Source organism: Lepisma saccharinum, chromosome 16 (assembly GCF_977018435.1).
Source record: "Lepisma saccharinum chromosome 16, izLepSacc3.1, whole genome shotgun sequence".
Classification (NCBI taxonomy): domain Eukaryota; kingdom Metazoa; phylum Arthropoda; class Insecta; order Zygentoma; family Lepismatidae; genus Lepisma; species Lepisma saccharinum.
Genome location: NC_139244.1, coordinates 42,390,252 through 42,417,605, shown reverse-complemented (window position 1 = coordinate 42,417,605; position 27,354 = coordinate 42,390,252). Strand labels below are relative to the sequence as shown.

General features: G+C 37.8%; 1 protein-coding gene across 2 annotated transcripts in view; it reads right to left on the bottom strand.

Moving 5' to 3' along the window:
- The window catches only part of Ist1 (increased sodium tolerance 1-like protein), a 41,548-nt gene extending 14,676 nt beyond the window's left edge, over positions 1 to 26,872 (bottom strand). The window contains exons 1-5 of one of the 2 annotated variants that reach the window (XM_083138059.1): positions 26,337 to 26,872; positions 16,786 to 16,918; positions 9,328 to 9,471; positions 7,507 to 7,698; positions 611 to 823 (exon numbers count right to left, since the gene is read on the bottom strand). In XM_083138059.1, the coding sequence (XP_082994185.1) occupies positions 611 to 823; positions 7,507 to 7,698; positions 9,328 to 9,471; positions 16,786 to 16,918; positions 26,337 to 26,605 (951 nt within the window). In that variant the 5' untranslated portion in view covers positions 26,606 to 26,872. The remainder of the gene's footprint in view (positions 1 to 610; positions 824 to 7,506; positions 7,699 to 9,327; positions 9,472 to 16,785; positions 16,919 to 26,336) is intronic. The other variant, XM_083138058.1, reaches the window with a different exon arrangement.
- Positions 26,873 to 27,354: the final 482 nt, after the last annotated feature.

Sequence of the window (27,354 nt, the reverse complement as noted above, 5' to 3'; positions counted from 1 at the left end):
TACTTTACTAATATCAATAAGCAACATTCTTACAAATTCGATGCCCAAACATTCCACAAAGACACTGAATGAATTTCTCACTTCCATAATGTATACGAAAAGGTGAAAGCAATGAGTTTTCTCTCAGAAAAAATAACTACATATTTACAAATTTACTGTACAAAACCAGGATAAATTAATTGTATATTTGTATGGCATATAAATCCAATAACAAAGTGTGCTAACAATCAAATCAATAAAAGGCTAATCATAGAAATATGGCATTGGTTAAAATTATTGGCAATTTTAAGAACAAGTCAACATGCAAGTTTTATTGCATACCCTCAGCAATGTGTCCTATCCTTATTTTATTTTCTCTGAAAGTTCTTGCCAGCTTGATGGCAGAGTACATCGAATGGCTGATTCACAGTCTTGGAATCTACGAAGTCATGGCCTAGGTGTTTGTGATTTTCTTTCATAAATTGCATCTAATCACCATTCACCCTTATCATTGCAATTTGCCAATTTGACATCAAATAAGGCAAATACAAACTCGAAAAACTTTACTCTAATTACACACTGCCATGTTATGGCAATCTGATACACAAAAATTGCACTTTTAATACGGTACCTGTAAGTTGTCGGTCAGAGACAGAGCACCTGCAGGGTAGTCAAAAGGAGGTGGGTTGTTGTCAATGGCTGACGGAGGGATGTTAAACGGCAAAGGCGCACTGCGGCTCCCAGGAAAGGGGCCTCCCATGCTGTTTATCCCTGGATAAGGTGCACTAGGGCCCTGAGAAGGGAGGGGTGGAGGAAACATGGCTTCGTTGCTCTTTGTGATATCCTGAAAGAAAATACAGCAGCATCTCAATACACATTTTCTTCAAAGGAAAGAATGAAGAGACAAGGGCAAGCTTAAAATTACTTAATTAGTTCCAGTGTACTATAATTGTACAAAATACATTAAAGGTTTACAAAATCTACTTACTCTTACAGCTTGAGGACACAATTAATAGTTGTTTAAAAAATCGTGGAAGCGGCCCCGGCGCCTACCCAGCGTCGAATAACATGGGTACCTGGGGGAAACCCTGGGGGGTAAAGGCGGTCAGGGGCGTGATGCTGATCACATCACCCCCACTCACGACCGGATCAAGAAAGTGTGGGGCGTTACCCCCACACCCCCTATACGCCTTCATGGCATGGAGCTATGCACAGGGGAACACTTTACCTTTAAAAAATCGTGTGTGTGTACATGTACAGGGAGGTTATTGCAGCATGCCACCGCAATAGCGTCGGCCGCTTGCCGGCCCAGTCATGCAACAGGTGCCGGCAAATTGCGTAACAGATAGCCCGTTACACAAACCGCTTGTTTTGTAATGTTTCCACTTTTCACAATTATAGTTACAATTACAACTTAAATAAGCACGTACCTTGTCGTAAGGATGCTGGAAAAGGTGTCCTCTAAAATACAAATATTTCTGGCACTTTATTTCTGCCCATATCGCTTCTGACAGCAATGACTCATCCAACATAAAGGATTCAATTTTTCATTCTTGTCTTGCCTTCGAATAAACAAAACCGTGACTCTTATTTTGCAGATAACACAAGATTAATCCTTTTGAACACTAGAGTCAGTGGCGTGCCCAAGATTTTCGAGCGGGGAGGTTACGTATACATTATTATGCAAAACGAAAGCGCAGATAAACGAATTATTTAACAGTGTCACTTAATTTTAATTTGTGAATATTTTTGAAGTAAAGTAGCGATCATACACTGTGTGCGTTTTTCTTTCTGAGAGCGCCATTTGAAATAAGCACTTTTCCCCTTTTGCTACTATGGGATAAACTGAATATAAAAGGCTATAACTGCTCAACAACTGCATCTTTTTAAGAAATGTAAATTCTAAATGTAAGAATGAACAAAAAGCAACATTTTATGTAAATTCCGACAATTGTGAGTCCAGGGGGAAACGGGGGCAAAATCCCAAAGTTCTATTTTCCCCGTAATTACGCAAAATTTCTGAACGTCGTAATTTCCATATTTTTTTTTCCCAAAGTTGCGGCAGGAGCATTACATATCCTCATAGAGTAGTCTTTTGTTGTGCTTCCCTCAAAATTTGGTCCATCCAGTGTCTATAGAGCCGACGCTAGAAGCGAAATTCCTCAGATGTAGCAAGAGCGTCAGCGGCTTATCGGAGTAGTGGTAAGCCGCGAGAAGCCTCTCGATACTACGCGAATGCGACAGCTGTCGGCTACCAGTTGTTTAGACGTGTTCACTTCGGTTTGCGTTTATCAGTACTCGTGTTGTTTATACTGTGTTATTGGTGTGCTATTAAGTGCTAGTGCTTTATCGTGTGTTAATTGTTATTCATTCATAAGTTATGCCGCCAAACAAATATAGCCTTGAACAAAGAGTTTTTATGTACGATACTTACGTGAAAACGAACTCTTGCAGAAAAGTAGTCAGGCGATTCGCAAGAAAATTTCCTGGCAATCCTGTTCCGGACAGACATACTGTTTACAACCTCGTTAAAAGATTACGAGAGACAGGATCTCTTGAACCTAAGAAACGTGTTTCCAGACGACGTGTTCTTACGGAAGAAAAGCTAGACGAAATTGGTGGAACGACTTGAACATACTCCAAAAAAATCCCTCCGTCGGCTTGCTCAGGAAACAGGCATTTCAAAATCCTCAGCACGAAATGCCACTAAATTACTTAGATTAAAACCCTACAAAATTACAGTGGTTCATGAATTGCAACCGCGCGATCACGCGACTAGAGTTCGATTCTGTAACTGGATGCTGGATAATATTGTTGCTGGCAGAGTAAATCCAGAATTAATCATATTTTCAGACGAAGCTTGGTTCGAATTGAATGGCCGAGTTATTTCACAAAACAATCGCTATTGGAGCGCAGAAAAACCTGACCTTGTGCATGAAGTTCCGCTCCATCCTGCAAAAATTGGTGTGTGGTGTGGTTTGAATGCGCACAGAATAATAGGGCCTATTTTTTATGAAGGTACTATCAATGGTGAAAGGTATCGAAGAGACATACTACAACCTTTTTTTGAACAATTAACGGACATTGAATGCCAGCAGTCATTTTTTCAGCAGGACTCTGCTACTGCTCACACTGCTTATGAATCACTTAATTTTATTGCCGAGATTTTTGAGGACAGAATTATCAGTACTGAGTTGTGGCCCTCTCGTAGCCCCGATCTTACTCCTTGTGATTATTATTTATGGGGAACATTAAAAAACAAAGTGTATCAGAATAACCCGCGTACAATAGAGGATTTAAAAGAAAATATAAGAAGAGAAATTGCCAGAATCACACCTGAGGAGCTTATGGATGTTCAGAGGAATTTCATACGCAGATGCCGGAAATGTATTGGTGTTGAAGGAGGTCATTTTCAACATCATTTATAACACAGAAGGTTAGTGATCATCATTATTATTAGTTTTAAATATAATTTTACACTTTCGGTTTGCTTTATGCGCCGCGATGCTGTCTTCCCTTTCTGTCAACCGAGGATAAAGTAGAGATGTCTAAGAAAGATTAGATGTCTGAAATAAGGTTGTAATTGTAACTGTAATTGTGAAAAGTGGAAACATTACAAAACAAGCGGTTTGTGTAACGGGCTATCTGTTACGCAATTTGCCGGCAACTGTTGCATGACTGGGCCGGCAAGCGGCAGACGCTCTTGCGGTGGCATGCTGCAATAACCTCCCTGTACTTTACAAAAGTATTTCCTTCAGTCTTTACATTAACAATCCTCCTCTCTCTCTCACACACACACATACATAACAGTTGGGCTGAAAAGTTCGTAGGCTAACATAGTAAAAAATATTATTTTGACAAAATTCGATTTTATTATTCAATATAGTTGCCTTCGAGGGCGATACAACGATTATAGCAGTCATACAATTTTTCGATGCCATTTTTATAGTACGATTTCTCTTTAGCCTTATAATAGGCCTCAGTTTCGGCGATTACCTCTTCATCAGTGCTAAATTTCTTTCCAGCGAGCAATCTTTTAAGGTCTGCAAACAGGAAAAGTCACTGGGGACCAGATCTGGAGAAGATGGTGGATGGGGAAGCAATTCGTAGTCTAATTCATATAATTTTGCCATCGTTTTCATTGATTTGTGACACGGTGCATTGTCGATTGTGAGCACGGGCGGCACCCATTTTGCACACAGCTTTCGCATGTTCAAATATTCATGCACAATATGTCCAACACGTTCCTTTGATATTTTTAAAGTCTCAGCTATCTCGATCAACTTCACTTTATGATCATTTAAAATTATTTTGTGGACTTTTTTGAAGTTTTCGTCGGTAACAGCCTCTTTGGGGCGTCCACTGCGTGCATCGTTTTCGATGCTCATTTCGCCTCGTTTAAATTTAGCAAACCACTTCTCAACGGTTGATTTTCCTGGTGCAGAGTCCGAATAATGTTTATCAAGCCAAGCCTTGGCTTCAACAGTATTTTTTTCGCCAAAAAGCAATGCTTTATTAACACACGGAATTCTTTTTTTATCCATTTTTTCACAATAACAAAAGCTGCTTCACTCACAATGCTATATATCACGAACTAATTATCCGGCAGCTGTGAAATTTATACACGTATCTTTTGAAGGTTAGTACTAAGTAAAAATCACATGGATTTAATTCTAGTAACGCCATCTACGAGTCAGCCTACGAACGTTTCAGCCCAACTGTTACATACAAAAAAAATATGGGCAAAGTGGTTAGTAGCCCCATCTGGTTCGCTGCATTGTTTCGACTCTCTTTGAACTCTAGTTGTTTACAAAGTGCAACACAGAGTCATCTACTTCATCAATTTGGTGTGACATAATGTATTTGGCGTTTGCACAGTTTGCACCATGTCCTGGAGTGGTATACAGTGTGGTGTATGATCATGTGGTACATGCTAGCCAATTCAATGAATGTTGAAAACAACAGGCAGGCATTTGTTGAATCTTCTCAACTTGAACACTGCTATTCTTGTGTACACCGTCTAATTGGTTGAACACAACTTCCTTGCAACAGCCTGGCAGACAACACGGACGCAAATGGGTGGTTGACAACAGTGCCGAAAACTAGAAACAATATGCCAAGCAACAGTGCAAAAAGTTCCAACGAGGATGGTGGTAGTGGCCACTGAAATTAACAAAACTACTAAAACAGTTTCATGGAAAAAATGAGTACAGTGTCTATATTTAAAACTTGCAATTACAAGGTAACAGTGATAGCCACTACACTGGTCACATTTCTAGCCGGCAGCTAATCTTCCAAGACTATTTCTGTCTCCCAGTCATCTTCGGGGGGGGGGGGGGGGGGGGAGCTCGATGGGTGTCAACAGACTCAGTTTGCAAAGTAAAAGTTGTAGGGGAAACATTGCTCTTCTGAAGCAAGGATGCCATGCGTACTTCTGTATTTGTCAGTTGCATACCAACCTGTGGGTGGTCGTTCCAGAAACTTTATTGTGCAGAACCACGTGTGCAGTTGTAACATTAACACCCGTTGATTTCTGGTGCTGACAATATCAATGTCTGAAAACTCTTTAGCTTTGCAGTGTGTTTGGCAACATATGGTGTATCCGATCAGGGGTGCCCATCCCCCCCACCAAGGCCCATGATGCACTCCCCCCAAAAGGTAGAAGATGCACCCCCCCAATTTATGCCGAATTAATTACTCAAATTATTTTTGTCAGACAAAATTTGCGGAAAAATATAATACCAGAAGTGCAACCACGTATTTTTGTCTGGGGGGAGCAAGTACCAGGATAAACGTACCAATAATAATAATAATAATAATGGCTTTATTATTATTACTACTACCAGTAGTAGTAGTATCAAAGACGTTATTATCCTCATAAATTACACAAAAAGGGGGTAGAAGTCTGTGCTAAAGCATTTGTTTGGAACAAACGATTTAAAATATTTTTTCAACACCGTCAATTTAACCCCTGTGCGTAACAGCCCATAAAGGACCTTGGCTTACCTACCAGCTGCCAATCTCCCTCCCACGCTTTCCTTTGTCACCTCTAAGCGTGGAGATCTTTAACCAGGATTGGAATAGTCGGGGGGTCAGCCCGACATATCCCCAGTCGTTGTAGTAGGTCTACGCATCCAGATTACGCTTACTCATTAGAAGCTCCCCAATTTTCTCACGATGGTGGGCAACTGGTCCTGTACACAGGGTGAAAATTCCTGGAGACTGAACTCGGGATCAAAACCATGCCATCCCGCAGATGCCGTCCAAAGCAAGGTGCCTTACCGTACGGCCACGGAGGAGGACCCGTCAATTTCACATTAGCTCATAATGGAAACCAAGCACACAAACTGTTTTTGAATGGCAGAAACTGAATGATAAATGCAATCTGAAGATACATGTGTAACTTTCACGTACAACATGTTTTACACATATGCAACATGAAGCGACATAAAATAGAAAATACATATGCAACAAGCTTACAATAAATTGTGTACGTATTCAAAGCTTATTGAACACAAATATACAACACGTATTATTTAAATACATTACATTACAGAAAAAAAAGCAAAGTGCGAGCAAAGAGAGCATGAAAATTTTCAGATCCAATTTTTGCAATTGAAAACAATATTGATTTAATAGGGTGCAAATAATTTCACTGGATGCCATGCCATTCTCTCTTTTACAACTTTTTTTAGATCATTCGGCGCCCATGACAGACTCCCGCTGCCATTAGATACAGCTCTGAACATGGCCAAAACAAGAAAAGCAGATAACGCGAGTGAAGCAAGCAAGAAAAGTTTACAAAATGAATTTTTATTTGTATAAAATTTGAAATCGAAGGAGTAATTGCTCCCCCCTTTGCAGGTGCCGTTGGCTGTCAATGTTTGTCCCCCCCCTTGCTACCCTAGAATTGACTTCCATCGAAGGTTGGGGGAGGGGGCAATAACCCTCTGTCCCCCCCTATGGTTGCGTCACTGTATAATACAGACATATTTAAGCAATACATGTTTACTTTAGATACTTTAGGTTCATTGCCATTGTTAGAGTCAACCTTATTCTGCACAATTTGTCTGCTTGACTAACCTTGTATTAATGCAAATACCATGCCCCCCCCAATCCAAACTGATTCTAAAGGCATAAGAGGTGGTGTTTCAATTCAACTCTATCGCCGCGATCACCACAGGTAGGTGGAAACTATACATAATAACCAAAACCAAAAATCAATAAAGAGTCGATCAAACGATATGATCCCCCCCATTTTTGTGGGAAGATATATAGAATTGACATAAAATTTTGTCCACCCCAAAAATTCCTATGATGCACGTGGGCACCCCTGTATCCGATGCTAATTTGTTTCATCCTGCTAACAGCGCTCTGTGCCTTGTGACTCAAAAATGCCCGATGTCAGTCGACAAAAAAATCATCTGATTGCTGTGTCCCAGCTGCCAGTTGGAAATGTGACAAGTATAGGCTATTGGCAAGGCCATCAACACAGGTGTAATGCAGGGAGAAAGAAGAATTACTCACTGGATAGTTGAAAGGCTTGTAATCCGATGGCGGTGGCTGGTCTGGAAGCACTGGAGGTTGGGGGAAACCTACAAAGCCAGCAGGCTGGGGTGCCAGCATTCCCCCACCACCTCCCCCTCCACCAAGGTTGTTTCTATCATCTATGTTTATCAGCAGTGCATCCACGCCCAGCGAGTCATCATTCTTCATCACCTGCAAAATACATACCTTAAAAAGCTTCTTCATTTAGTATGTTGTTGAAATTACTAAATGATGTTGTAGGAGTGGTTACGTGAATGAGCAACTAAGGCATAATGAAAGATTTCCATATGAGGCATTGTCTAGAGCTTATGTTCGTAAGCCTGGTTTGCACTTGTCATGTAGATGAACTACACAAGCTACTCTCCACATGTGAAAAAACAGGTGTAGAGTGAACCATGATTTTATAGGAGGTTCAGAAAGCAAGTATATATATGCAAAGGTAAAAAAATAAAAATGAATTCCAGAATGAAAATTTCTGATGGCAAAATAACAAGTAGATGCAGGGAAATAACAAAAGATACATATACTAAAATAACTACATAAGTTACACAGCGTGATTCAAAAAGATGGACTCAATTTTATACGGTTCTATACACCACGTATGAATTATCTACATAACATTTTAATGTGGAGGTCCTAAAGTTTCAAACAGTTCCGCTAGAGTGCTCGCCTAGCGCACAGCCATGCAGTGCTAGTTGAGAGCAGAATGGCTACTATGCAGCACAAAACCACTTACTCCATATTGGTACACCCTGAGACTTCTTCTTGCAGGTATTCACAAAAGCAGTAGTTTATGTACCGCTTCTACCAACAACTTTGAACGACCTACAAGACCATCTCATAACTGTGGTGAACTCAAGTGATGAAACACATTCTTCTTCGGGTGTGGAACAAATTCAGCTACCGTATAGATGTTACCCATGTGACCGGAGAGGGTGGGGGGCACACTGAACATGTATAAATTTTATTGTGGTATAATCAAATGTTCAAACTTTTGGACCTCCTCTTTCAAATGTTATGTAGATTATTCACATACAATGTATAGTTCAGGAAATATAGCTATACAAAATTGAGTCCATATTTTTTAATCATGGTGTATGATATATATATTAAAAAATGAAATAATTTGATTTAGAGTAATGGTGACAATAATAAAAATGAGGAAAAGAGGGGACACATGGAATTGTTATATACGAGACAGAGATTGTAAAGAACACAAGAAGGTGCAAGAGAAGAAGGAACGATGGATAGATATACATGTACATATGTGAAAGAATGGCTGACTAACATGATTTTACTTGGAATTTGTCAGGTTAATGGCTATGTAGGTCTGGTTCAATTTTGAAGAAAAAAAAAACAACTGAAAATTGAAGAAGCCAAAAAGGAGATTATCTTGCTCCAAAATTTCACCTTCGTTTTAACTGAACTTCACTCTATGTTATTTTGCAAACTGAACAGTGCAAAATTTTTGTTATTACCAAACAACTACTGACATAAAATTTGCCAATGAATAAATTGCAAATTTTCCTCTTAATTATTACATGTAAATGGGTAACTTATAGGTATTGCCTTAAAAAATGTTTGCTTAGAACCACCTTTCAGCATGCGAGCACTGAAGACAGTGTGGCCAACCTAAAGAAAGTTAAGGTGAAGAGTGCGGATAATTTTTGACTCTCCCTAGTACACTAAAATAAAGGCTATTTATAGATATGTAGTAAAACTATTGGTAATTTCACTAATAAATCAATGTCTGTATCAGCCAGTGCCAATAGAGTACCGATCACTCTGACCTATCCTTACCTGTGGATCCGGCTCATACTCAATGTTGTAGTTCTTGGCAATTTCTATAAGGTACTTCTCAACGAGAATCTTTGGAGGGGCCTGGACACTCATTTTATGCATCAGCTTCTCAGAAACAGTGTTCACTGCATTGTCCCTGCAAGCCTGCAATGGAAACACAAAATAGTGATAAGTAGGGTTAGGATTTTCATGCCTTTGCATATTTTTTAGTAAGGGTGATGTCTTCCCTAAATATATAGAAATTCATATCACGAAGAAACTAATTAAATTAATGTGCTTTTTAAGGGCACATTTGGCCATTTCTACCTGATAGAGCATATTTCGATAGATTTGCGCTTTTTCAAGGAATATACAGCCATTTTTGAATTGGATTCATTCCTACTCCCATGTTCACTCCAATTGTTGAATTTTTTACAATGATACACCCCAGCTTATTTCCTGCTAAATGGTGGGGAAAAAATGGATTTCATCCTGCTGCTTTGAAACAATCAGGAGTACCACTAGTGGACCAGATAAAAGTTGTGAACAAAACTGTGAATAACTTACATGGTGCTTGTGGAGAAGTGTCAATGAAAATGAGGAAAGTTTCGGAAAAAGAAAAAAGGGTACCATACATTGTGCTCTATTGCAAAAATTTTCTCTTGATACTACAAAGCTTGAACCAAATATTGTTTACTTTAAACATGCTCTCCTTGTGTCAGCCGAAGTAGAAAGAAGCTTTCCTCAGTACAAGGCTTTTGCTGACTGACAAAATACGCTATCATTTTTATTTGAAAATTTACAGGAATTATTCATTGTACATTGCAATCAGGACTCATACAGTGAACAACAAATACTATGTGAAAATATCTCAGCATATGTTAAATACTGATGTTCGGAACAATTCAGTTGTAAGGGCATATTTTTAAAATTTTAGGTCATCAAAACATTTTTTTACTTTGCATATTTATGTGATTTTTAACTGATAAGCATCACACACTGAGTGTAAACATTTATGTATGTAAAGTATAACTATTTATGGGATTTGCATATTTATTTCAGTTATTTCTTACATCAAATTGCATAAAAAACAGTTGTCAGCTTTATATATGTTTTTATATTTAGGAATGCAACTGAAGTATTAAACTGGGTCCAAGTTCTGCTTATGCAATTCTGATTATCATCACAGTGGTATGTTTTCTATAACAGGGTGGCTACAAACAAGCAGAAATGAAATTCCCTGACTTTTCCAGGTTTTCCAGGACAAAATTTACATTTTTCCCTGACAATTACAAACTAAACTAAATCGATGTTTTTGCAAATGGAAATAATAAAGTCATACAGATCCACGTATGGTTTTGTTAAGTACCAATATTATCTTCTATGAAATTGACTTCATTTCTCTATTCTCTATGATTTGAATTCAAACTGCAAAATAGTGAATTTGGAAAACTATTACAATTCACAAGCTAGGGAAGGATTACGGAATGTTGTCATACGCAGTAAGTTTAAAATAAAATACTTGATTATTTTTAAAGTTACGACTAAATGAGATAAGAGTGAAGAGTGATTGATTAAAAAATACAATTTGTAATTTATCAGTCTCCTTATACATTCTCGGGATTATATGTTGATATTTCCACTGAGGTTTGGAACCCTCTACTTGCAAGAACTATGAGTACTGACTCATTTTTCAATGCATAAAGCTACTTCTCTCTTCTCTGTAAAGCAAACAACTTAACTCTTGCATATAAGTGAAACAATTGAATCGAACAAAATAAAGTGTCTTATTTCCTTACATTATCAATGGGATTTCTGCTTCAGTACAGTATATCCAAGTGAAGTACTGTGAAACTGACAACATGCAGTTATACCATTAATGCTGACGAAAAGGGTATGTAGGTATTAGAAATTTAACGCAAGCAATTTACAGAATTTCATTGTATAGGTACCTGACTTAGCTAACCACACATTAAAACAGGAACACTCTAATAATAAAAGCTTCTGAAAGTTCATATACGAGGGGCATCCTGAAAAAAGGTCTAATGGTCCCTATACGCAGCACTAGTGGTCGGAGAGCGACACACACATATGCAGGCAGGAAGAAGTGGCATGTAGCTGTAATCTGGTACAGTTGCAATGCAGCCGTTTTAGGAAAGTTCTAGGTTAAATATTGCAGCTCTCATACAGTCTCCCACCGACTGCGATGTAGCCTACGTGTAGTAATCAGATTTTTGCACGCTCAAAATTTGGCACAGAGCCACCAGCAATCGTGTGATGTGTGCAGACCAGATGTCGTGAATGATAGCATGGTCAGACGTTGGTGCAGACAATTCACGAAGGCCAATCGAATATGCACAACCCCATACAGCTGAGTACACGCGGGTGTTCCATCACTTCAGGTGAGAGATTTTGGACCCCTTCCTGTACAGCCCTAGCCTTCAATGTGCCGACTTTCATCTCTTTGTTTAACTGAAGAGGTCTCTGGCAGGGCAAGGATTTCACAGCTACACTGCGGTAGAGATAGTTCCAGTCTTTGCTGTCAGACACATATACCATGGGCATACAAAATTTAGTGCCATGCTACGACAAATGCCAAAACAACTGTGGTGATTATGCAGAAAATTAGGTTAGGAATCACTGTTACTAATGCATTAAATTACAACTTGTTTTATTTATACCTAATCGGTAGGGACCTTGAAATTTTGTTACTTTTTTTCAAATTGGTGTATTTTCTTTTTAGTATAACGTGTAACATTTTCATTTTAGCGCATTTTCTGGCAAATATCTCAAATTATACCTTCATGGTGTTTTAAAACTACTGTTTCAAATTGTAAGTCACATGGCTTACGCCTCTTCGTGAGAGTTTGATATCTTGAAAGTTATTTTGGGAATGTTATTTTCCATATCCATTTTTTTAATTTTAAGGTATGGATTTTAGATAATGGAAATTTCCCCGTATATACTGAAGGGTGCATAATGACCATAAGTGGCGACGCACCCAAAAAATTAAAATCAATCAATCTCATGTGACCAATACCGATATATTATGGCCCCAAAAAATTGGTATTGTATTTTTTTGACTTGTTAAGTGTTACGTTTCCCAAAATTCGCGTTTTTGTTTTAGAACATTTATCTGCCAAATATATTGAAACTTAATACTCCATTGTGCTTTTAAACTATTATTTTAAATTGTAGGTCACATGGTCTACGTATTTTCGAGACAGTTTGATATGTTGGAACATATTTTTGAGGAAGTAAAAGTAAATAGCTCCCCATCACTTTTCCATGAAGGTGTATAGGGGTTTGGAGTTAGGGCCCCACACTTTCTTGATCACAGCCGAAGGTGGGGGTGATGTGATCAGCACCACGCTCCTGGCTACCTTTATCCCTCAAAGTTTCCTCAAGGTACCAGCTTCACATGATGCTGGGTGGTGCCGGAGCAGTTTGAATAGGTGGAAAACATCCCGGTTCTCCCCGGCAGGGGATCGATCCCGGGTCTCTTGCATAGTAGTCAGACGCCCTAACGACTGAGCTCCATTATTACTCGCTCGACAAATGCCAATGGTGCACACTTAGCTTGGTAATTCAAAACATATCTCGTGCGACAGATACTGAAGTGTGACGGTAGATACGCACTCGATCTCCTGTTAGAACCCTGCCACTTTTACATGATTTAATGTGGCTGTCGGAATTATTCCATGTACATATAACTCTATAGTTTACTCTTGAATAAAATGTTGGAAAACTTGCATGTTCTATGTACACAAACATGGCCTAGAAAAGACAAGCATGTTGGATTTCATGGAATTTTTCATTGTTTTAGGACATTTCTTTTAAAAAAATCGCTAAAAACGCCAACAATTCGCATCTTATGCCAAATACGCATTATTTCGATATTTCTAACGGGCGAAAAATGTGTCCAGACATCACTGCACATTCCTAAACATAACTTCACAGCAATTACCATTTTTCACGGTTTTGGCGTTTGCGAAAAATCAATGTCCCTACTAACAGACAGGACAGAGAGTGGCGTTAATTTCATTGCAATACTAGTGTTGCAGTAAATTTGAGGTTCGGAGCATGCACTTGCCAATTTTTATAATGTTCACCAATGCAGATTTATGGTTCACTTTTTCGTGATAGTATTCAATTCTTCTTGATATCTAAGAATAGTGCAATGTCATTGTAAACGTATGTTAACTTGTGCGAAACCTGTAATACGTCAGGATGATGAAAGAAGACCTTTGTAAGCACTGCTACATTAAAGAAGTTGAAGTGAGCCAGAAGAGTAATAAATTCCAGCAGCATATTTGCAGTCTAAAGCTCTTCTTGTTTATGCATGAAATTTTTGTTGGATGTTGCAGTCAAAGCAAATTTTGTTGGATGTTGCAGTCAATGCAATTTCTGTCACATGTTGTAGTGAGATACTTTGTCGGGTGGCGATATTCGACAAAAATCGTATGTATCAATGGAACGTATTTGTTTCAATGTTCCTTCAGTTTGCCCAAGAAAATGCCTTACTACGACGTCCGACAACTATCGGACGGAGCCACCTGCTCTGTTGACAAGTTCCCTTACTACTCCTATACGGACAAGAAAAAAATGATAATTCAATGCATTTTCCATGTAATATTTAGAGGCTTAACCTTTACTCCCCCGATGATACCATATGGTATCATCAGAGTAAGGTCGTACTGGCCCGATGATACCATATGGTATCATGGTGCTGATTACGAAATAAATATGCTTTTCGAACTTCATACTCTTACGTTTGGGTGGAAACTCTGACACAGGTCTGGAGCAAGCCTGGGAAATTCATACTGATGACCAACCTCCCCCCTCTCCCCGCAACATATCCATGCCACATTTCCGAACAGAGTTTCACATTTTGGCTCATTATTCAACTTTTATGGCACCCAGGAACATGAAATGTTTCAATCTTTTTGGAAACGTTCATTCTTTGAAGGAAATACTATGGTTTGCGCCTTCTCCCCCAAATAGCGGGAGAAGAAGGGGCAAACTCCAGATTTTTATAGTTTTTTCATTGAAATTCGGGGGTCGGGCCCCCAAACCCCCTTCCTCGGTTCGGCATTCTGAATTATACACGGTTGCATGCTCTGATGTTCTATCTGACAAACAAAACTTATCCGAAGTAGATTGCTCCCATAGTGCCCGATTTTTAACAATTTACCTCCAAAAATGCAAATTACCTATTTTTCGTAAAAACAAAATCACATTTTGGCTTATTATTCAACTTGTATGGCACCCAAGAACATGAAATGAGAAATGACATTGAGAAATGTCCATTCTTTGAAAAGAATACTAAAGTTCACGCCCCCTCCCCAAAATAGCACAGGAAGAAGGGGCAAACTCCAAAGTTTTATGTTTTATCCATTGAAATTCGGGGGTCGTGCCCCCCCCCACCCACTTCCTCGTTCTGAATTTTACACGGTAGCATGCTATGATGTTTTAGCTTCAAAACAAAACTTATCCGAAGTAGATTGCTCCCATAACAATTTTCCTCCAAAAATGCAAATTACCTATTTTTCGTAAAAAAAAAAACAAAAAAAAAAAACATTATGGCAATGTGGCTTATTATTGAACTTATTATTCTTGGCACCCAAGAACATGAAACATGTTTCACTCTCTTGAGAAATTTCCATTCTTTGAAAAGAATACTAAAGTTCGCGCCTACTCCCCAAAATAGTGGGAGAAGAGGGGGAAACTCCAGACTTTTATGTTTTTTTTTTCATTGAAATTCGGGGGTCGCGCCCCCAAACCCCCCTTCCTCGGTTCGGCGTTCTGAATTGTACACGGTTGCATGCTCTGATGTTTTAGCTGCAAAACAAAAGTTATCCGAAGTAGATTGCTCCCATAGTGCCCGAGTTATAACAATTTTCCTTCAAAGAGTGTTCGAATTTAAAATTCCCGCCGAGAAGCCTGGGCGTGAGAAATCTATCTATCTATCTCTCTCTCTCTCTCTCTCTCTCTATCCTCCTGCCATCACTGGTTTCTGGCGCCGTGGTGTGCATAAAAGAGGCCTAAAAGTTGAGGCTCAAACTTAAGAACGAGATTTCCTGTTCCCGTGCAGAGTTCCATAACAATAAAAAAAATTAAAAAATTTTAAAAAAAATTTTAAAAAAAATTTAAAAAAGACGAAATTCCCTGACATTTCCCTGACTTTTTTTGACACCTCAAATTCCCTGACTTTTCCCGGTTTTCCAGGTTTTCCAGGTCTGTCGCCACCCTGTATAAGCACAGTGGTTGAATACAGTCGAAGGGTCACAATTACGGACATAACTGACCAAAATATTTTTAAAAATTACCAAACACTGCCTAAATACTTACAAATTTCATTACAGGATGGAAATAAATTAGCATTTTTAAAAGAAAAACTGTGATTTTATTAAATAATATATTACTTGGCCTCTATATCCCCATAGCTAAACTTCACAATTTTTTTTATTGAACAAAAACTAATGTTTTTACAGAGATTAAAATATGTTTTCATTATTGTAGATAAACATTGAAGGTAAAAAATACTGTTTGAAAAATAATAATCATGGGAGCAGAATACAATTACTGTAAAGTAAAACCTGTCTTTATGAATTCTATTAATTTATCACTAGTTTTATGAACTGTTTCTTCATGCATATTCCTCAATACTCTTCTCCAATGACCCACCAAGGCTGTTTCCTTATCCTGCAAGGAAGGAAGACTAAGAACTTCCACTGCTTTCTCCACTCTTTTTAGCACGAGTTGTGACACGATGAGCCCCACATTGCATATTATCTGCATTTTCAAATTGCTGTCACAGGTGAGAACTCCAGGAAAGAGTCAAAAGCTCAGGATCAATTTTAGCACCTTTTTAATTGTCCTATTTTTGTGTTCTGCATAGTTTTTGAACACAAGTAATTTCCTCAGCACCCTTCGTCATATGATTGAATTTTTGTCTTAAGTCCACTTTATACACAGATAGGCTAATCAGGACTGGACCTACAGTTCTAAGTGGGATCCAAAGCACCGTGCAATGGTCCTCTACTGGGTATCAAACCTGGGTGTTTTAGGATGACCACTATGCCATCGTCAAGGCTCTTTGTGACCTTGGTATATTTCCGGATTCAGCACATTCCATCCATCTCCTGCACATGTACATGTCTTTTTCCATGTGAAATGAATGCTTCATACACAGGTGGCTTACAATAAGCATGGTCACTCGCAAAACCTATTTCTCACAACAAAATTCCTCACTAATTCTGTCTGCATGATAAAGAAAAAAACCTACTTCATTTCAAACTTACCTCCACAACCATTTCCAGTATTCTAAATGCATTCCTCATGCTCCTGCACAACTTGTAATCAAAACTATGACCACTAACTGGATACAAGTATGTTAAATATCATGTAGTGCTCATGCATTAAATTACAATTTCATACGTGACTAACATGATACTTATTTCAAATATATATGAATACCTGAGCATAAGGTTTTCCATATTTAGCTGTGAGTTGCTCTGCAATCACCTTCAGTTCTGCAACGTCAGTCTGCAACCGAGGAGCTACCCATATTAGACTTGATATGGGCTCTGCTAAACCATCATCCAGTGTTCTGAAAATAAAACAGGTTCAATTAGTGATAAACTATCACTGGCATTTAACATAAAAATGCTGATCCACATTCTCTCACCAGCTATGAAGACAAAATGCCGGCTGCCCTCCATAGCAGAGTGGTTATCACAGCACATTATGATCCCAAAGGTCCAGGGTTCGAATCTCAGCCTGGGCATGGGTGTTCTTTGTGAGTGTCAATTTCATTATATCATCACTTGTCCTCATCTTTGTGATTAGACAAAAGTGGCTAAAGTGAAGTAAAATTGAGGCAGTGTAGCCACTGCACCCCTCGAGAATTATGTCCAATTTTTTTTTCATTGAGAGATTTCAATGTTTTATGTAATGTAAAAGTCGTTCCAGCACTGTTTGTATGCACACTAAAATAACGAAAGAACATACCGAAAATAACTATCAGTATCAAACCTAACAATCCTAACCTATGTAAAATTATAGCTGCCATTGTGGAAAGTCATTTTGGGTGCTATATTCACTTGCAGGAAGCCTTTGGGCTGTTCTGCTTCACTGTAAAGTAACTTGCCAAGGTAACAGAAGTACTTTACTTCACCATAACACATTTCCGAGAGCTAAAATCAACTGAAAACGTTCATAAACAACAAAATCTTCATAAACCATGCAAGATATTTCACTTTCTCTAGGGGGTACAGAGGGTCAAGGGTACTTACTGTAAAACAAACCAAATCAACCAATGAAACCAAAATGTCACTCTAACTTAATGAAACAGTACAGGCACTTATTTCATAAATATATTTATTCATTTTCTTAACTTCAATCTATAAAGTTAATATTATGGATGAGTTATATTTTTTTTTAAATATTGCCACAAAGAAACAAGACATCAAAAAGTGCAAAATTAGTGAAAAATACAGACTTGATCAGGACTCTTAATTCGGGTCTGTAGCATACCATAATTAGATGAAATTGACGAAGGAACACAAGTTTAGAAATTAAATTATCAAACATTTTAGGTTCCAGGCACTAATTTCAGACTGGAAAAATAGGTAGCAGAAATCTGAGTTTGTAAATTTTACCTGCTCGAAGTGTGTTTTTGGTTATGAAAATTATTACATACAAAAAAGGAACTGCAAAGTATGCTAAGAAAAATTGTTTTACAGGCCTAACCAAGTTGACACAAGTCTCAGCGAGGAACATTTCCAACATGAGCCAGGAACAAGGTGGCAGGGGGGGTGGGGTTAGCCCATTAAGATACGAGCCGCACCTGGTTTCGCCTGGCACGGCGAGAGAACTTTTGCAGTGTTGACACATTTGCTACCTTCAGAGATAAGTTGCTAAATACGACGGATTTGTTAGACCCGTCAGGGAAGTAATTCGTGAGAAAGGTACTATCTACTTTTCTGCCTAGTTTTGGAGAAACGAACCTAATATTATTTTCCTGTAGTTTACGGTTATTACAAGCATAAGAAAACAGTTTTTTCTTTGTGACGTTTCAGGAGAACACACGCTCCTTTCATCAGAGTTGAATGTCTGGGAAGCCTCGTTCATTGCAGAAGAACACTGGAATAAATTAAATAATGAAAATGGTAACATAGATCCAGTGTGGAGTTTTCTTTTTCACAAATGGAGTAAGCCACCATCTTTAAAATTTAATGTAACAGAAAACATCAAGAGACTTTGTGAAAACAATGATGAATTTGAATTACCTGATGATATTTGGGATTCATAATTTAAAAAATTCTAAAATAAAAATAAAATAGACTGCTTTTTTCACAGTTAAGTTGCTATATTACAACAATGTAACATTGACAACATCCATTATATAACAGATTCTTTTTGTTTAAAAATTACTAACCATTGTTATAACTGTATCTTTAGTCAAAATGAAAATAAATGTCTGATGAAAGGAGCGTGTGTTCTCCTGAAACGTCACAAAGAAAAAACTGTTTTCTTATGCTTGTAATAACCGTAAACTACAGGAAAATAATTCTATCATGCAAGCAATGCGTACATACAAGAAAAACTATGAACCTAATATTTTTTTAAACTTAAATGAACATTTAGATAATAGATAGATGCACCTAGAGGCAGGGTTGGCCCAGCCCAGTTTTCCCCATGCGTGTTTTTCAGAAAAAAAAAAACACCTTGATAAAACCCACTCAAAATGTGGGTGTTTTCAGAAAATGTTGTAAATTATTGCTTTAAATAATTGAGAGGTTCTAGAATTGTCAACAGTTTGAGAAAATTTGTAAAATAAAGGCTTAGCCAAGCTTATAATACTCAAAATAATTAATGTGATAGAAGCCATAGTGGGTTTTTTCCAGGATATTTGTCTCAAATCATGTTAGAAATGGACTTTTAACTGAAATAATGCGAACATATATCCAAGAAAAAATCAAAAGAGTCTGAAATATTTGGATAAAATATAGAACGAACAAAGCTTATAATTTTGAAATGTGGTAGCACTTTAAATATCAGTCACTTCCATATGTGGACAATCCACATAGTTTCACCTGTGATGATAAACTTTAACAATACATTTTTCCATGTATAAAACATTACAAAGGAGAATTGACTACATTCTATTGAAATGTGAAAGTAGAATAAAGTTAACTGTGCTATAATTAAAATGTGATATAATTAAACCAAACACTTTTCGAATGATTCATTTCATTTCTCAAAATTTAGTAATTGTGCAAATGTTCTGTTTTCTTTCCAATGCCTTGCACTGAGACAGTGACCCTTCCAGTTCAGTGCATTGGGTTGCTTGCCCATGTAGGATAAATGTTATTTGTGGTTAGGAGCTCTATACCCAAGAAGTCTAGCACTCTCATAATCTAAAACAATTTATTTTTTCCTTAAAAATAGGGGGTGTGGGGTACGGAAGTAAATACAACGCATACGTATACTTTCATAATTTGACCATTTTGACATTTTCAAACCCTTTTAGAGACTACAATTCCGAGCTTTGTGCATAGAACTTTCAGGAGCATTGTGACATTACCTGCACTGTAAATTCACAATAAAATTATTGAAACAAAATGCACGATTTAGGAGGAGCATGGGTGGGTTGGATGGGCAAAGAAAGACAATTCATCTATCTAGTGACCATGATAACATGTTTCTGCAACTAGCAAACTTGACTGACTTCAATGGTATTACATGTGAGTGAAATTGAACAATGTGTTTCAAGATGGTGAATGAAGAACTGATTTTACTCATGTTGCATGCACACTCTATACCATGCTTTCTTTTTTCCCAAAACTGTCTACAATGCATTTTCAGAGTATAAGGAACTAAACTCAGTCATTGTAGATAATTCGTCGGTCCGCAATTTTGAAGTAAAACTTTTAAAATTATATTTCATAGTTTAGGAGAGGAGTGGTGGTAAAATCGCAAACATAAATGTAAAACTTTTGAGTTGCAAATTTTAGAGCTACGGTCAGGGGCGTCATGCTGATCACATCACCTCCATTCATGACCGGATCTAGAAAGTGTGGGGCGTTACCCCCACACCCCCTATACGCCTTCATGGTGTGGTGCTAAGCACAGGGGAGCACTTTAGAGCTACAAAATAACTTAAAGGATTGATGTCATATTGTATTTGAGAAAAAATTGTCACCATGTTTAAATATGGTAGACAACAGACTGATTTAACATGCCTTGCGAGACCTTTAAGTTATGCAAATATTTGAGATTTGATTTTCGTAGACTAAGAAAACCAAGTCTCAGCTACGTTAGGACATTACTTGAGCATTACTCTGTAATATAGTGTGTGGTTTACGAAGGGTGGAGGAGAAGGGGGGGGGGGAAGTCACCAATCTTGAGACCACAATATCTGTAGAAAGAAGTTTTTAAGCTAAAACTCATGTTGCAAATAGATACACCCAGGGAATGATTTTATTTTGAATTTGCATTTCTTAAAAGCATTTCTACATGGTGGATAAAAAATTGATTTTTCATATTCTGAGGCAGCTCCAAATTCTGATGCCACTTTCAAGTATCTGCCTAAACTACATTTTGGAAATAAAGAATGGAGACAAACATTTTAGGGCATTTCTAAAGCTATGGCTTGACAAATAATTATTTTAACAATATAGTGCTTATGTATGTTGGGGTCCAAATGGGGGCCACTAATGTTTTGTCCAAGGGAACTGTTAGTTTCATAGCAACCAGATATTTTGGAGGATGGATATGGTAATTTCATAGGATGAAACTAGTCAAGACAATCAAATATGTCAGCTTTATAATTTTGGCATAGTTAATACATGGAGAAGATATTTAAACTTGAAACATCCACAAAAATAATGTGAAAAAACAACTGTGAACAAACTGCATTGAAGCAGATTTAAAAATGTGTGTGCAGCTACCATATGTTGTATAGTAGGTAAAGGTAAAGTTCCCGTGCATATAGCACCGCATCATGAAGGCATATTCAGGGGATATGGGGTAGGGCCCGACATGTTCTTGATCTTGGCGATTTTGGAGGTGATGCGATCACAACCAAACTCTGACTGCCTCTTAACCCCCAGGACCTATTGATTTGAGGCTGGGTGAGTTCCAGAGCTGCTTTATGCAGAAACAAGACTGGACCAGCCTGTCTCCTTTTATTTTTACATTTGTAATAAAAGCAATACCCCTAAGCAGTAGTAGCCCCCTCTTCTCTCTATTTTCTCAGTATTATCTATTGATTGATTGATTTGCTTTATTTTACTTCGCTTCTTGTGCCACTTTTGGCTAATTTGCGAAGATGGGGATGAGTGATGATATGATGAATGGACACTCACAAACATCCAGGCCAGGATTCGAACCCAGGACACCTGCCATCGTAGCACGATGTCCTTACCATTCCACCACAGGGGCCGGCTCTTTGTATTATCACTGGGACAAACACAAACATCCACGTCCAAACCAGGATTCGAACCCGGGAGCCCCGTCATTGCAGCATGCTGTCCTAACCACTCCACCACAGAGGTTGACTAAACCACCACAGATATCAATTATTAGTATAGTATTGCAATGTGCAACCCTGGAAACTGATCATAGATATATTAACTGTTATACCATCCAGCAAGAGTAGAATCAAACTGTTGGGTCAATTTTTTCAGAACATAGTATTTTAGATAATTTAATCATTTTTCCCGAACTGTGGCTGTGATGTCATGCTTTGGCCTCTGGCTATGAGACGTGTGCAGGTTTGAGTCTCCTTGGGGAAATGTAACAACTTTTCTCCTGAGATTTTGGCCTGCGTATGAGACTGGTGAACACTCACCATCATGATTAAATTTGGGAGCTACGAATGAGAAGCATAACCCGGTTATGAAAACCTATGACGACGACTGGGGGTTCATTGTGCTGACCACATGGCACCCCATAAGAGTAGGATCAGGTGGGAGTGCGGCCAGCAGTCGGTAGGTAGACCTGGGCCCTAAATAGTCTGTTGCGGAATGGGTTATGTATGTTTTTTGTTTAATCATTTCAAGGTGTGAGACCTTGATTGTCAATTCTTAACAATGTTGACAGAAAATACTAAATAATTGTTGATTCAGTGAACTAAAACAATACAAATTGAATGTTCCAATATATTACTATCAGGGAGAAATGTGTACCATTTTTAAAATATACGTATTTATAAACATAACATGAAAAACCCCAATAAAAGCCAGTTTTGCCTGGGTTTTATCTGAAAAACCCCACATGGGTTGGGTTTTTTCGAAAAAAAAAAATGGGCAAGATGCCAACCCTGCCTAGAGGGCCATCCAGACTTTTTTAAAAATATAAAAGTAAAAAATCCTATGGTGATGCGAGTTTCCTTTGTTATTTTGACAATTTCTTTTTACAACAAATGTCTAGGATATTTTCGACATCCAGTTGGAATACGTGTGCAGAGGAGAAGATGAGAAAATTTGTTTTCCCCTCTTCTTGTAATTGTTGTGTTTTTAGGGAAGTGTCCTGTAGTGTATAAAGATAAGTTAGTGAGTGAAGATTACCCCACTAACCATTCACGGTAAGGTTAGGTTAGGCAAGCATAGTTAAAATTTAGGTAAGAATTGACAATATAGAGAAAGTCTGTAATTCACTTCCTCCTTTTTATAATCACTTCTTATGCACTCCTGGTGACGTATCTGGAGTTATGATGTGGGGGTCACATTTTAAAATTGTACATTTACGTGTAGAAGTTTTAAAATAACGTTGTTATTTACCGCGATAATTCTTCATATGTCGTGTTCCGTAGTGATGAAACATTGTTCGCTGGTTACGTGCTACAAAACTAGGAATGGCTTATTGAAAGTGATCATTGGCCCAGAAATCATTCACGAATAACCATTTCAGGTAAGGTTAGGTTAGGTTTAGTTAGGTTAGGCAAGCATAGTTATAATATTTCGTTCGTAAAACTACGCATATACTCCACCCCTGATTTCAGGTAAAATGGCATGTTCCGTGAAACATTGTTCGTCGGTTATGTGCTACAAAACTAGGAATTCCTTATTGAAAGTGACCATTGGCCCACAATCCATTCACGGAAGGTTAGGTTCAGTTAGGTTAGGGAAGCATAGTTATAACATTTCATTCATAAAACTTATAACATTATGTTTGTAAAACAACGCATATACACCTACATATAAAAAAATTCAATCAACTTTTTTTCAAATTTCGAGACGTGATGCCTGTTTTTTACAACAGATTCGTGAGGCCATAATTAGTTAGTATACCGAAAATTAACAAAATTGGAGACTTTCTCTATATTGTCAATTAGCTTCAAAATTTAGGGTGATCGTAAACATAGTTTTGAAACGCTAATCATTGCAAAAAATAGTTGTTTTCTTCATAAATCAAGGGTGTATTCTCCATTCACAGACCTACTTTTTTCGACTTTTTTTGCAATTTCTAGATGTGACCGCCAAATTTTAATTGCAGATTCGTGACTACGAGGCCAAAATTAGTGAGTATGCCGAATCTGAAAGCAATTGAAGATACTTCCGGTATTCTCAATTTGCTCCCAATTTGGATACCGTGGGAAGGTGATTGTGCACGGAGGGACAAGGTGGCGTAGAGTAGATTTGTGGCAACACTGTGTCTTGAATGTGATTGTTGCAGCTGGTGGGCGTGCTCAGTGGACTTCAAACCCAGCGGGTCGTTAACGTAGCTAGCATGTCGACTATACAAGTTTGTAAGGATTTTCATACAAGGCTCAAAGGGGATTTTGTGCTCGAGATCAGATATTACGTGATCAGGTGTATAAAGCATTGAAGAACATTTAACTGTATAATTACAGTATACAGGGAGTATCTCAGATTGCTTTCAAATATGGTATACTCACTAATTTTGACCTCAAAATCACGAATCTGCAGTTAAAAATTGGCGGTCATGTTTAGAAAATGCGAAATACCGTGCATACATTACCGCTATGATTGTCGGTCGATACTCATGGTCGCCATGTTTGATGATATATCAAGGGAAGTTCACTATCAGTTCCATGGAGCGTTGCTTTACATGTGACAATATGGCATCTTCAGTAAATTTGGAAAACATACTTGCCGCATGAACTATTAACATAAGGTTAGGTTAGGTTAACTCTTTCGCTGCGGTCGTCGCTTTTATGCACAGCACGCCAGGTGCCTTGCTCCGCGGAAGTCGCATTATTGCGAGTTCATACTTCCACTCGCTGCAGATGTCGCATTTTCAAAGTACGTCGCTTTTAGTAGCCTTCTGACATCTGTTGATAGTATTTTGAACTATTTGAACTTGTAGGTTTGTTTTTATCCGTATGATGTCGCTAATTTCGCCTCCGTTTAGAATTCTTTGACATAGGAGCGTTGAGTGCTCTGACATGTCAGTTTCAAATACATGTTCGAATGTAAACAACATGGCTTCGTCAAGTCGTCAACACTTGTGTGATAATGATGTTACTCAACTGTTATTTGCCGACTCAGAATCAGAAGGTGAATTAAGTTGTGACGATAATAGTGACAGTTTTTATGAGACTTCAAGTGGTGACTGACTGATTGTGTAGTGTCTGATGAAGAATTTGTACCGCCGTCCGTAACATCATGGAGCAGAGTGCAAAACAGCATATATCTAGGTGCGGGAATTTCAAAATTTTTCAAAATATCATACCACCAGGGACTACAGAGTGGTTTGTCAGTGCAAGGAATGACTTTTGTAAGTTCTCTATAACATATTTTGCAATGTAATTTTGTAAAATTATTCTTTCTAAAAAAAATGTTTTTTTTTTGTTTTTTTTTCAAAATTTTTCAAAATATCATACCATTAGGGGCTACAGAATGGTTTTCCAGTGCAAGGAATGACTTTTGTAAGTTCTCTATAACATATTTTGCAATTTAATTGTGTAAAATTATTGTTTCTAAAAAAAATGTTTGTAAAATTATTGTTTCTAAAAAAATGTATGTAAAATTATTGTTTCTAAAAAAATGTTTTTTTTTTCAAAATTTCAAAATATCATACCACCAGGGGCTACATAATGGTTTTACAGTGCAAGGAATGACTTTTGTAAGTTCTCTCTCATATATAAAGCAATGTAATTGTGAACACTACTTTTTTATAAAAAAAAATATTTTCAAATTTAATAACGCAGCCAAGGGATACTGTGTGCCAAAGAATTCCGCAGCGAAAGAGTTAAGCAAGCATAGTTAAAATTCAGGGCATTCATAAACATAGTTTTTAAATGCTAATCATTGAAAAAAAATGTTGTTTCCTTCATAAATCACCGGTGTTTACTTTGTTCACGGACCCCCTTATTTCTACTTATTTCGCATTTTCTAGACGTGATCACCAATTTTTAACTGTAGATTCGTGATTAGGATGCCAAAATTAGTGAGTACGCTGAATTTAAAAGCAATCAGATACTACCGGTATTCTGTAATTGCTCCCATTTAATGGTAAACCTGATCTGCCTAACCTAACTATGATTGCATTTAGCGAATTTAATTGAATTGTCAAGATTAAAGTTTTCAAAGTCCACTTTATGCACACATAGGCTAATCAGAACTGGATCTACAATTTAAAGTGGGATCAAAACCACTCTGCAATTTGCCTCCACCAGGTATCAAACCTGGGATCCCACGAATACAAGGCGAGCAATTAGTGACTAAATACCCCTTTGCACAGCATGCATCTGAAGTAGATGGCAGCAGCAGTCCATGTCCAAGACAACAGTAAACAAACAGATGCTCGCAAACAAAGAATCTTATACCAGTATATGGAACGTTATAATCGTTCTCTAAAAAACATGCAGTAACTAATCACTAAGACTGAAGTAAGTACTAACAGACATACTTAGAAATCGAACCATGTAAAAAATGCCTGTGAGCCATGATAATTTCGGAACTTATAAACTTATGCACTTATAAACTTTTCTTGCAGGCTAGTTCCAGAATTTTACCTGTGGAGTTAATTGAAGAAGTTACACTAAATTCACTTACTTCATTTGTTGAATTAGTCCAAATCTTGCTAAAAGTAGATCACAATACATTTCAACAACTTCCATTGCCTCAACAATATAGTCTTCTCGAATGATGTGCTCAACACGGATTTTGGCTCTTTCATATTTTCCTGCACTGATATAATCTGCTATTTCTTTCCTTGCTTTTTGTGCCAATTCAGTCTTTTTCTTCTCCAATAACTTCAATCGATTGATTGCTAACCGTAAGTTCGTTTTGAGTTTAGCATAACTAGCACCAGTTGAAAACATAGTAACTTTTATGTGTATCCTCAATGTACACCTAACCCTTGTGAAATAACAAACGAATTCCTCTATCCTATCGGGAAACTTCAGCTGATTCACATGTCACCATATTCTGAATCATATTTGCTAATGTGACGTAACATGCGCATACTTAAACAACACTCACAACACCGTTCTTGGTTTAGTTTCGTCCTTCGCACAGATTACTACATAGGCCCTTCGTATTCATAATTCAGACCACAGATTAGATTCAGACGTCAGACTTAAAGGCATGATGTTAGGTTTAGGGCTCTACGTGTTTTAATTTATGTCACGTCACAAGTCGAAGGGCGGGGCGGTGATTCATATCTGTGCGATAAGTGAGACACTGAAAGCAGTGCAGTGGCGTACTCGGAAAGAACGATGTTCCATGTGGGCCATAATGAAATGATATAATAATAAAATAAAATTGTTAGCACTTACTTTGTAAGAACTAAGAAAAAGACCAAAACAATTCTTTATGGTCATACTTCGCGCATCGAGCTTTTTAAAAGGAGCATGTCACTGGGACATGGGTGTAACCACTCCAGAGGGGGAAAACGAGGAACTTGCACCGCATGAAATATAAGTGGTGAAAAATTGCATTCTCTTCATTGTGCTTTCCGGGAAAGTAAAATTAAAGTTATTCCCTTTCCAAACAGTTAAAAATGAAGCATTGCCCTCCATGTAAAAATATTGGTTTGGTTTGAGTTGCTGTTTTAAGTCCACTTTATGCA